The sequence below is a fragment of the Cicer arietinum genome, chromosome 7, assembly GCF_000331145.2.
Source record: "Cicer arietinum cultivar CDC Frontier isolate Library 1 chromosome 7, Cicar.CDCFrontier_v2.0, whole genome shotgun sequence".
NCBI classification, from domain to species: domain Eukaryota; kingdom Viridiplantae; phylum Streptophyta; class Magnoliopsida; order Fabales; family Fabaceae; genus Cicer; species Cicer arietinum.
Genome location: NC_021166.2, coordinates 55,753,545 through 55,766,207, shown reverse-complemented (window position 1 = coordinate 55,766,207; position 12,663 = coordinate 55,753,545). Strand labels below are relative to the sequence as shown.

General features: G+C 26.8%; 1 protein-coding gene across 1 annotated transcript; it reads right to left on the bottom strand.

The window, feature by feature from the left end:
* Positions 1-1,931: 1,931 nt before the first annotated feature.
* On the bottom strand, positions 1,932-2,997 carry LOC101514442 (NDR1/HIN1-like protein 12). Its single transcript, XM_004514863.4, has one exon. The coding sequence runs from the start codon at positions 2,914-2,916 to the stop codon at positions 2,188-2,190; it is 729 nt and encodes a 242-aa protein (XP_004514920.1). The 5' UTR covers positions 2,917-2,997; the 3' UTR covers positions 1,932-2,187.
* Between the last annotated feature and the right edge of the window lie 9,666 nt (positions 2,998-12,663).

Here is a 12,663-nt window from a genome sequence, read left to right as displayed (position 1 = left end):
ATATCATTTGATTACTTAAAAAAAATTAAAAACCAAATCTCTTTATCAATCAGTTTACATTATTTTTTTATCTAGATTTTTTTAACTCAAAACTCCATTCTTTTCATCCTTGGTATATGTCATATTAGAAATCTATGAATAGTAGCTAGAGCTGGGAAAAGGTCTAATCATATCAGTTTTTGAAATGCTTGATTCTGACCTACGATTAATTTTTTAGGTTTGAACTGACCTACAGTCTATCATAGACTTTTTTTATCTGATCTGACCTGAAAATCTATTTCACATTAAAATATTTAAATAATATATTATATATTTTTTAAAATAGGCTAAACTAGATCTTTATATATAAAAAAACTAATAAAATCATAAAAATTAGGTAAACTAATAAAATTATTATTAGCAAGTGTGCAACAACCTTCTAAAAAAACAAAGAAACAAAATAAACCCATAATTAGAAATTTTAAAATAACAAATACTAATATTAATAAAAAAAATAACAATGTTAATAGACTTTAGAAAAAGATTGAGCCTAGTCGTTTATTAAACATATCATATCATAAGTAGGACAAATCATAAGTTCTTGACAGAAGGCTTAACTTATTCCTATCCTTAATAGAAGCGAACTGAGGTTGTTAAATCTCAATTCAAAATCAATTGTATCCATATCTTACATTGGGAAATGACTCGGTGGAGAAATTAATTTGCGTCATTTTAATCTAAATTTTTCTTACTCTCTTTTCATTATATTTGTTTCTTTTAATTTTATTATTTTTTCAAATTTTTTTAGTTTGATTGAAATTTTGTGTCTGAAAAAATTTGCAAAATAAAATAAAAAGAAATTGGGAAGTTTGAGAGAGATTGAGGGATATTTAAATTGAGATGATCCAAATATGTAAAGAAATAAAATCCTAGAATAATTTTTTATTTAATATATTTTCTCTTCTAAAGATAATCTTATTCAAGACACCTAAGACATTAAACATGGATAAGTCCTAAAATAAATTTCTATCATTTTTGTTTTTAACTTTTTTAACAAATTTTTATTTGACTATAGATTAAAAAATAAATGGGGTCATATATGGATATGCTCCATCCTGACTAAAAAAAAAACCTATTCCACACAATCAAGAATGTTAGTTAACTTCATTTAATTTTTGGATGTGATAAAAAGATAATTCTATTCACGAAACTACTGTTTCTCTTCATTTAATTTTGATATTGAAACTTGTCTTATGAAAATATTAATTGAAGAATATGTTTAGAAGGATAGTAATTAAATATGATGAAGTTACTTAAAATTTAAAATTTACTTATATTTAAGTAAATTAAAATGTCTTCTTTTTTGCTTATATAATTTCCATTCGAAGAGAGTAATCAAGATCGTGTCTAATATGATGATTCATCTTTATTAAAAATGAAAGGAAACTCAACATTATGAAATTAAAATGTGTTAAAATCTTGTAAACAAAAAGTGTAAACGTTTCTTCCTTTCTTTGTAAACAAGTTTAATCGTTTTCCTTTTCCCGAAGCAAAGACAGAAGCTAAAATGACAAGTAGTATGGTTCCCTTGTCTTTACTAAAGCAAAACACTTACTATTATGATACATAGAGAAAACTAGCTAGCAAGTGTATATATATTTTTTTATTGCTACATGAAGCCACATTTATACGAACTTAATTTGATTACCTTATACGCCATCGTTGGTAAGTTGTGCAAGTAAAGCATATAAGAGTAAAACTAATCAACTCACGCAAATTTAGTTGAAAAATGTACTTGAATCCAAGATCCAAATCAACATATACGTAATGATTCTAGTTTTCCTATATACGTGTATCCAAACAAACGACATTGCACAATGTAGCTCAAATTAGTAACCTTGTGCTAAACTTACCAATGAGTACTAAAATGTAAAAACAAGTCATAAACATCATAAAACAAAAGACTCAAGTATAAATAACAATGAATTAAAAGAAAGTTGATATATTTAACCATTTTTATTAAATTTAAGATAGGAGAATTGAGAAAGAAAAAAAATAAATCATCAAAAATAAAAAGACTAAGATGCACACATTAATATATAAAACATACACAAAAAAGTAATCATGATTTTAAATTGCATTTCCCAACAACAATTATAACGCCATTGCAACTATAATTGAATTTGTAGTGTAACTTTAACCGCAATTTCATGTATCCACAACACATACCGGAGTCCCAAGCAGAGGAATCTGACCTATAACACCTTTCTTCAAACCCAACAATAAATCACACTTACTATACAATCCATAATGTGCTGATTTTATCTCACCACTTTTCCACCTCAACCTCCCTTCCAATATCAATTTCACACCCACAACTCCATAATTCTCATCCACACCAAAACCATTCAACACATCAATCGAAACCGCCACCGGCACGCCTCCTATCTCCGGTGACAACGACACGGTTCCCCGCTTCTCCAAGTAAAGCGACGGAAGCATAACACGCGGCGTAATGGGTTGGTTTCTATACGACACGTATGTTGAAAGACGGTCGAAGTAAATAGAGACATGTTTGTTTTGGTTTTTTATGAAGATTGTGAATTGCATTGTGATTGATATGAATGGTGGTGAAGTTGCATTGAGGCCATAGATTGAAGCACTTGTTATTGTGATGTGAGGTTTTGAGGGATGGTAAGCAAGCCATAAGATTAAGATTATGATGCCAAGTATGAGGAAGAAGATTGTGATGCATATGCAATGTTCACGTTTTGGAGCATTTGGTGCTTTGTAACGAGGAAATGTACCTTTTTGGTGCATGCGATATTGATGAGGATCTTGTTGTTGATGTTGTTGGGTTGGTTTGTTAGGGAAATTGCGTTGTGAATGGTGTTGTTGGGGTGGATCTTCATGATGTATTTGCATGATTTCTGACATTGTTTTTTGTGTGTGTGTGTGAAATTATGAATGTGGCTTTTGTTTTTGAACAAGTGACTCACTTAAAAGGCAATAAGATATCAATATCATGAATTTGGTATAGTAAAAAACTAAAGTGCAACAGTCTTATAAATTTTTTATCAATTTTTTTTCTCACATAATTTGTCTACATATATATTATTAAAATTGACTAAATTAAGAGTTTCGGTATATAGATGACATATCATTCAACTATTGTTAATTTAATTTTCATAGTATAACACATGTTAAATTTTAAATGTACCGTCTTAAAATCGGATTTAAGTTTAGAAAAATCGTTGATAGACATCCATACAATCGTTAGATATTTTGAGAGATAAAGAAATAGAGAGTGTTATGTGATATAATGATAATGAGATAAAAGAAAGAGATAGTGAAAATAAAATATTAAAGGAATGTTTGAAAAAGTAGAGTCCACATATATATATATATATATATATATATATATCATTATTCTTAAGTTTATTCACATATTAACTTATTGATGAATTTACAAAATTCTACATCACTCATCATTTATGTGATACAAACTTTTATAAAGAAAAATTGTAAAATATTTTTTTGAGAAAAATAAATTTAAAAAAAAATTCAAGAAAAAAAATCTTAATTGACAAAATATTAAGTCTATGAACTCATTCATTTAAGTCCACAAAAAATAATAAAATAATATGTTGGAACTTTAAAAAATCATTTCAATAAAAGACTTAATATTAAAGAGTTTAACATAAAACTTTTTAAGAAGAGTTTTAAAATTTGAAACTTAATTAACAACTCTTCTTACAAGTGACAAATAAATTAGCCAAAAAAATTCTATTTAAAAAATTATTAAAACAATAAAAAAAATGGCTTAATTGCAGTTTTGATCCCCTTATCTTAGCTGAATTACGAAAATAGTCTCATTATTATATTTTTCCTCAGTTTTGATTCTTCAAACATAATTTTGGTCAAAACTTTAATGAATTGTCATTTTTTAAGCCACACCACACCATTTATTATCATAGATATCATGTATAATTGTTGCACCACAAGATCTGAAGGTATAATGTAGCTTAAATAAGCGCAAAAAATAACATTTATAAGTTTTGGACCAAAATTCTATTTGGGGACCAAAACTAGAGAGAAATAAAATGAATGAATTATTTTTGTGATTCAGCTAAAATAGGAGGATCAAACTGCTATTAAACAAAAAAAAAGTAGAACAAACCACAATTCAACCTAATCAACTTCGGGTCAATCAATTCAAAAGGATTAAATATTATTGAATCAAATCAATCGACCAATTAGCAAGTTTCCGATATGTAAATTTAGGGATAAGAGCATGCGACATTGTAATTTAAGTGACATAATTTCAATCTCGCATGACAAGTTGAGTTGTAGAATAGCTATTAGTGTCATATTTATTAATGATAATTTTTTCTTTCTTTTTAAAATATTGATATGTAATGTAGGATTTTAGATGGAATAGGGAGAATTTAAAATAGGTCGCTTGGAATCGAAGCATGACACTTTCTAATACGTTTACATCAATGGTTCTCATTCGTGTATATTATGCTATGTGTGTTACTTTCTGTTTTGTGCCTTGCTTTTTCTTTATCCAAGCTTCTTTTCTTTTTACTAACTTAAGGAGAAATTATGCTGTAGATTAATAATGAAGATAACAACAAAAATAGTAGTAATAAACTAAAACATCTGATGTTATATTATCTACTTTTTATGATAACAATATAGGGTAAGTTTGATCATAGTTTCTTCAATTTTAAGAATGGTGATTTTATTTATACTATTTTTTCACAAAACAAAAATAACAAAATAGAGAAGCATGACAGAATTAAGAGGGTCTAATTTCTCCGATGACTTTATATAGGTCATTGTTAGGGGTGGACAAAGTTCAGTTCTGAACTAGAACCGTTTGAAAATTGAACCGAACTAGTTTTCAGTTTAAAAAACCGAATCAAACTGTTATATAAACTGGTGAATTGGTTTATTACTTTGAATCGAACCGAACCAGTTTAACTTAGTTTTTTTGTTTATATAGGCTAAATTTTACATAATTACCCCTAATTACTTCTAAAAAAATAAATTCGATTCAAGTTTTTTAAAATAAAATTTGGTTCAATTCAATTTTTTCGGACTGAAAACCGATTCAGTTCGATTTTTTTAAACTGAAAACCGGTTCAGTTTAGTTCTAATTTTAAAAAATCACTACGAAAATAGTTTGGTTATCAATTTTTATAAATCAGTTCAGTTCAAAAGCAGTTCAGTTCTACAGTTTGATTCAGTTTTTGATTTTTTTAAACACCCATAATAATTGCATAATAATTGCAGTCACTCACTTTATCACCATTGGATTGATTTTTCACCTATTATCCATTGTTGATCTATTTTGTCCAATTCTTTTTTTATTTATTTATAAAATTATGAGAAGAGAGATAGGAATAGGTGACAACACCTAATCCAATTCTATCAAAGGGACTTGAAATATATGTAGTAACATCTCAATGATTGCACAAAGTCTATCACATCTAAATCATTTAATCAAGATCTATATTTTTAACTCGTTTTAAATTTAAAAAACATATCATCTAAATTGAAATTTGAATTCTTCAATTTTAATCAAATAACTTAGATGTAACTAAATGCGTTTTATAATCACATGGTCCACAATATCCAAATTCATACTATACTAGGTGTGACAAACCCGAGAGAATTATTAAACAGTGAATGTTCATAAAAAGATACACTATAAGAAGTTAAGATATGAAAAAATAGAATCCGATGAAAAGTAGAAAAAATTGAGTTTTATAAATATTTATGTAAGCAAGGCGATTTGGCTAATTTTGAGTCTTTCCCCTTACAAAAGGAAAGCGTGTCCCACTTCAATTCGTCTACACATTTAGTTTTGAGATTAAAACAATGTTCAAGACCGCAAAAATCAAGAGGTGCTTAGTAAAATATTTTCCAACGAAAATTAAAGCCTATATAATTGCTTAATCATAATAATGACAATGAATTGAGCCAATTCGAAAATAACTTGAGATTCGATTCAATAATTACTTCGTTGAACTGATTCAAAAATCAAATGAGCTAAATTTAAATTAAAAATTAAAATCGCTAAATAAATAAATTAAATTAAATTATATTTATATATAATTAGACTCGTTTGATATATTTCTTCCTTCTCCCCAAAATTATGTTGACATGGCTAGAGTTAAGTTCTAAGCGTTCTATTTTCACGCTACAATCTTCGGTGCACTAAAAACTTCTGATAATCAAATAGAAACTAATAATCTAAGTTTATAACGTTCCTGGTCCTTTGTAGTTCTTCGCCAAAAACTTATTCAAAGTATTGCTCGATAGGACTTGTTGGTTTTTTATTTTGAAACCAAATATATTCATTTTAAAATTATTATATAGATTAAAATTTATAACTAATTTTTTTTTAAAATCAGTTGTAAAATTAGTTATTGTTAAATAACTAATTTTTAATTATGCAACTGATTTCGACAAATCAAATTTCAAAATCAGTTAAAATCCGGTTACTTTTAATTGATTTGCGAACTTTTAATTAATTTAAAAACTTGATATTATATTCGGAAAACTTGATATAACTTGTTAATTTCAAGAATTTGACGCATTATTAAACTATGATGACAAACCTAGAACAAATTTAAACATATTTTTCGTTTCATTACCTTAAACAAATTCTCACCCTATAATCCAATAAATAATGAATGTATGTAAATTACAAAATTATACCGGTATTACACCACAACCAGCATCATTCTCCAAATTTGACATTCATCCTCAGATAAAATGAAAGACAAAAAAAGATGAGAAATCAATAAATGATTTACAACCGAGTGAAATATTGACAAAATAATATATATATATATATATATATTAATATATATAACATTTTTATAAATATGAAAGAATAAAAAATAATTAAACTTATATAAGATGTCAAAAGAAAAAGTTTAAGATGAACAAAAAGACTAATTTGTACAAAATGAAATAATTAAAAATGAGTTATGTTTTTATGCATTATTTTAAAACTGAAGGTATGAACTTTATTTTATAAAAAAAGGCAAATATGCTTTTTAGGAAATATGTTTTTTGTTGTGAAAAAATAAGAGTTTGTTAAGGTAATAAAAATGGTGAAATTTCTACTGAAAACTCGTGCTACGGGAGGAATGATACAAAGCTTAATACCTGTAGAAATTGAGGGGAAAAAATGAAATAATGTTAATATAGGAAGATATTGAAATGTAGAAAAGGAATAAATAAATAGAAGAATGAAGTTTGAGTTCAAGAATGACTACTTTGATGTTGTCTTCGAAATCAAAGAAGAAGTAACAAATTTGTTTTTGCAGCGTTAATGAGAGAAAAAGAGTATCTTGCTAATTCAATTTAAATATTATGTAAATTACAACTTAGAGAAATAAATTAGGATTGCAAAAAAGGATTGAAGGTTCAAATCCAAAAATAAAATATGAGTGAATAATAACCGGATAAAATCTAAACCCAAAAGTAAAACAAGATATTCAATCGATTAATAAATGAGTTGAATTATAATCATATTATTTTAATCGAGTATTTAAAATGAATTTGGATTCGATTAAGAATTTGAGCCTCATAACCGAATTTTTTGTACAGTCATATTGCTCGATTAGTAGTTTATTACCCTATACAAGGCCAAATTGATTATTTAAATTTTAATTAATTGTAGAATCATGCATTTTCTACAGACCAGTCAAAAAAGAGGAGGAGACACAACGGAAAAAATTTGTAAGGAAATGTAGTCTAAAAAGAGGAGGAGACACAATGGAAAAAAATTGTAAGGAAATGTACTATGCACCCCCCACCCCCCTCCCCATTTAACTAAACAAAATTTTAAAATATTCGAACATTTTGAAAAATTCGAAATGACAATTTACAAAATTTTCGAAACTTTCGAAACATTTAAAACTTCTGAAATAGAAAACTCCAATTTTTTTGAATTTCTTCGGAAGTTTCAAATTTTCGAAATAACAATTACATTTTGAATTTGGAAAATTTCGAATATTTACAAATGTGGAAAATTTCGAAAGTTTCCAAATCTAGAAAATTTCGAAAGATTTCAAATTTGGAATATTTCGAAAGTTTTCAAGTCTGAAAAGTTTTGAAACTTTCCAAATATGAAATTTTTTGAAATTTTCCTATTTCGAAAGTTTTGAATTGTTCGAATGTTTCGAAAATTCTTGAATTTTCTATTTCGGAAGTTTCGATAATTCTAAAATTTTCTATTTCAAAAGTTTCGAATTTTTTTATCAGTTCTGGAAAAATTCTTTTCGAAAGTTTTAGATTTATCAAAAGCTTTGAAAATGTCAAAATATTCTGAAAAATTACGTTTTGAAACTTTCGTGTTTATCAAAAGTTTCGAAAATGTAAAAAAAATTCACTTTTTATATTTCGAAAGTTTAAAAATTTTAAAATGATAATGTAAATTTTGGAAGTTTCAAAAAATGAGATGAATAATGGAGTGGTTAATTTTTATAAAGGATAGTATGGTATTTTCATTTGGGGTGGAGGGTGAGAAGTGAAAGTAGAGGGGTGCATGGTAGATTTCTCAAATTTGTATCCGTAACAAAAGTCCATATAACTCGAAGAGATAGAATATGACACACAATGTAACTAAAATATAAAGAATACGACAGACAAAACCCCCACGAGAAATGTACCATGCACCCCCTGTTTTTACCTCCCACCCCCTCAATTTTTTATATTGACTATCTTACCCTTTTTGACTTTATATAAAATAAAAATAAAAATTACCAGTCTCTTTTTTCATCCCCACATTCGAAACTTTTCAAAATTTCAGAATATTCGAAAGTTTCAAACTTTCGAAATTATTCAAAGTGAGTTTTTTCTATATTTTAAAACTTTAGTTAAATTCAAAATATTCCATATTGACTATCTTACCCTTTTTGACTTTATATAAAATCATGGAAAAAATTTTACCAGTCTCTTTTTTCATCCCACATTCGAAACTTTCCAAAAATTTCAGAATAATCGAAATTTTCAATCTTTTGAAATTATTCAAAGTGAGTTTTTCTATATTTCGAAACTTTAGTTAAATTCAAAACATTTGGAATGTAAATTAATATAATTAAATACAAATTTCAAAACTTTCGATGAATCTGAAAGTTTCGAAATGAACTTTTCCAAAAACCTTCGAAAGTTTGAAAGAATGTGAAACTTTCAAAGCTATTACTTTCGGAACTTTGGATGAATTTGAAAGTTCTGAAACACAAATTTCCGAAAATTTTGAAAGTTTCGATGAATCTAAAACTTCCGAAATACAAATTTTTCGAAAGTTTCAAACATTCGAATTTTGTTAGTTTCGAAAGTTTCAAAAACTTCGAAACTTTCAAATTTTTCAATTTTTTTAAAATTTATTATTAATTAAATTTATTACTAATTTTGAAATTTATTACTAAATTTTGAAATTTGGAATTGAAATTTATTACTAATTTTGAAATTTATTACTAATTAAATTTATTATTAATTAAATGGATTACTAATTTTTAAAAATTCGAAACTTTCATTGAATTTCAAACTTCCGAAAGATGAATTTTCCAAAGTTTCAATATGTTCGAAAGTTTTGCATTTCGAAACTTTAATATTGTTCGAAAGTTTTGAAATTTTCTGCATTTCGAAAGTTTCGTATTCAATGAATGTTTCGAAAGTTTCATTATTTTTTGGAAAACTGAACTTCAAAAGTTTCATCGTCATAGAAACTTTCAAATTTCTGGTAAAATCCTGTTTCAAATATTTGGAAGTTTCGAATTTTTACTTACTTTTGTATTTAAAATGTTTCAATATTTTGAAGGTTTGGTGGGGTCAGATTCGAATATTGAAAAGTTTCGAATGAAGTGGGTGAAAAAAGAAAAGTGAGTTTTTTTTTTTTAGTTTTTATATATGAAACTAGGGGCAATATGGTCTTTTCCATATGAGTGGGAGGTGGGAGGTCAAAGCGGGGCAATATGGTCTTCTCCATATTATCAATCCATAAATTGAGAACTTTTTTCATTACTCTGGTGAAACCGTTCTACCACCAAAGAAACTCTCTCCTCTGCCATCCTTCTATCGTCGTTAGAATATCTCTCCACCGTTTTTCTACCACCGCGAGAAGATCCCTCCTTTGTCTCACTTCCAGTTGTCTTTGCTTGTCGATGTCGTTGACCATGTACCGTCATCGTCGCACCGTCAGATTCGTATTTGATTCTTAATGAACTAGTGATAGAGATAGACGATGCATAATAGAGGATAGAGTCGGTGAAGAACAAAGACGAGAGTCAGTGAAGAACAAAGGAGAGATTGTTCGTTAGAGAGATAATGAAAGCAAGGAGAGAAGAAACTCGATTATTTTTTATATATAATTTAATAAATAAATATTACTAATTTTAAAATAGAATAAAAATATAAAATTTCAAGATTTAATGGTGTTAAATTTAAAATATAATCAAACTTAGTCATTGATAACATGTACTTACATTATTAATAATTTAATTTGATAATATCAAACCATATTAATTTTAAATTGAACTCTAAATGTCCTCCGTAGATATACTACTTAGATGAGTTTCTAAAAAAGCTATATGACTACAGTACTAGGTTTTTTTTTTTTCAAACCCCTTTTTCCAAAAAATATTATCAATTCTTTCAAAAATATATGCTAAAATGTCCATTTTTTTAATCTTAGTTATAAGTCGCCATTTGGAATCACGACTTCCTTAAGGAAGCCCAAATTCCAAATGGCGACTTCGAAAAAAAAATTTCAATTTTTTTTAATTTTTAATGAAATAACATAAATATTATAAATATATGAATTAATCTAATTGATAAAAATACATAAAAATGAATAAATAAAAATTTTAAATTATGATAAAATTTTAATAAACTCAAGTTCTAAATGGGCATTTGTCAAAGGTATTTTAAAAAAAAACTTATTTCAATTTTTATTGAAATAACAAAAGTAATATATATATATATATATATAATTTATAAAAATAGATAAACAAAAATTTTAAATTACGATAAAATTTTAGGAAGTCCACGTTCCAAATTCCGATTTCCAAAAGGTTCTTTTTTTTTAAAAAAAAAATGATTTGAATTTTTTTTTCAATTTTTATTGAAATAACAAAAATAATATGTATATTATTATATTATTTCTTTATTTATTGATTTAATAAAGATAAATTGATTTTGTGTAAAATTTATCTCTATAAAATTAAATTATATAAATTTATATGTGACTTTTTTTTTATTTGCTCCTTTTAATTATAAATATTTTTTATTTTAATCCATCAAGTTTTTATTTTTTTTTCTATTTTTATTTAAATAAAAAAAAAAATATATATATATATATATATATATATATATATATATAATTCATAAAAATAGATAAATTGAAATTTTAAATGACGTTAAAATTTTAGGAAGCCCAAGTTTGAAATGCCGATTTCCCAAAGATTTTTTTAAAAAAACATTTACTTCAATTTTTTTTCTTCAATTTTTATTGAAATAACACAAATAATATACATATATATAATTATAATTAATATAATTCATAAAAATACATAAATAGAAAATTTAAATTACGATAATTGACTAAAGCTGGCTGTAACATTTGGACAATGTTTTCGAGTATGGCCAGTTAATCGACACCATCCACATATTTTTGGTGTTTTTTCTTTAACGTTCATTTCAGTTCTAATACGGGTACTATTTGAACGACCTTTTTTAATTCTCTGCATTTGAGGATTGTGATACAATGTTTCACCTTCATAAGTGGGTCAATATCCTTCATTAGGTATAGGTGGAAACTCTTCTTTGTAGATGCTAAATACATTAACAACCTTGCACACGTCAGATAGAAAAACTAAATAGTTTTGACGAGCATAAAAACATGCAGCTATGACATGTGAACAAGGAACATGTATATCCTGAAATTTTCCACAATCACACCAATTGGTCGCACCTCTCTTGGGTTTACTGTTTCATGCACCATGAAAGAATAACGATTTCGGTCGAATTGCATGACTATGTATACTCGACCATGCAATCGTCTATGTATACTCGAACAAAAGCTAATGATGGCTGATGTTGCTGTCCCCTTTCTGCATATAAAACTCCCAATCTATAGTATGTTGATTGTACCAAAGCAGTGATTGGAAGATTACGTGTATCCTTGTGCATTGCGTTGATTGACTCGGAAATGTTTGTTGTCATGTGTCCCCATCGTCGACCTTGAGAACAAGCCATAGTCCATTGTTCTGGGGGATATTATCGATCCATCTTAAAGCCTCTGGATTTGCCATCTTGATTTCATTGCGGTAATATTTGAATGATGACTCATTTAATGCATATCTTGTTAGAAATAATGTAAAAATTATCAAATATGATAAGGTGATAAGTGGAAAATATACTAAGAAGAATTAGATCACTACCCATACAAACAAGAATTCTTGGAAGTTCCTTGTCCTTGAACTCTCTCATGAAATTTTGTGCAACGTGTCAGATGCAGTACACATGTGTTGACGGAGGATCATGCCAACCTTTATTTGGATTATTATAAGCACTTTTAATGGATTCGTGTCCATCTGAAATCAAACAAACGTCGACTTGAGGTGTTACATACCTTCTTAGATTTTTTTTAAAAAGGCT

Excerpts from the sequence above, each read along its gene's own strand:
- LOC101514442 (XM_004514863.4), bottom strand. The coding sequence starts at position 2,916 with ATGTCAGAAATCATGCAAATACATCATGAAGATCCACCCCAACAACAC.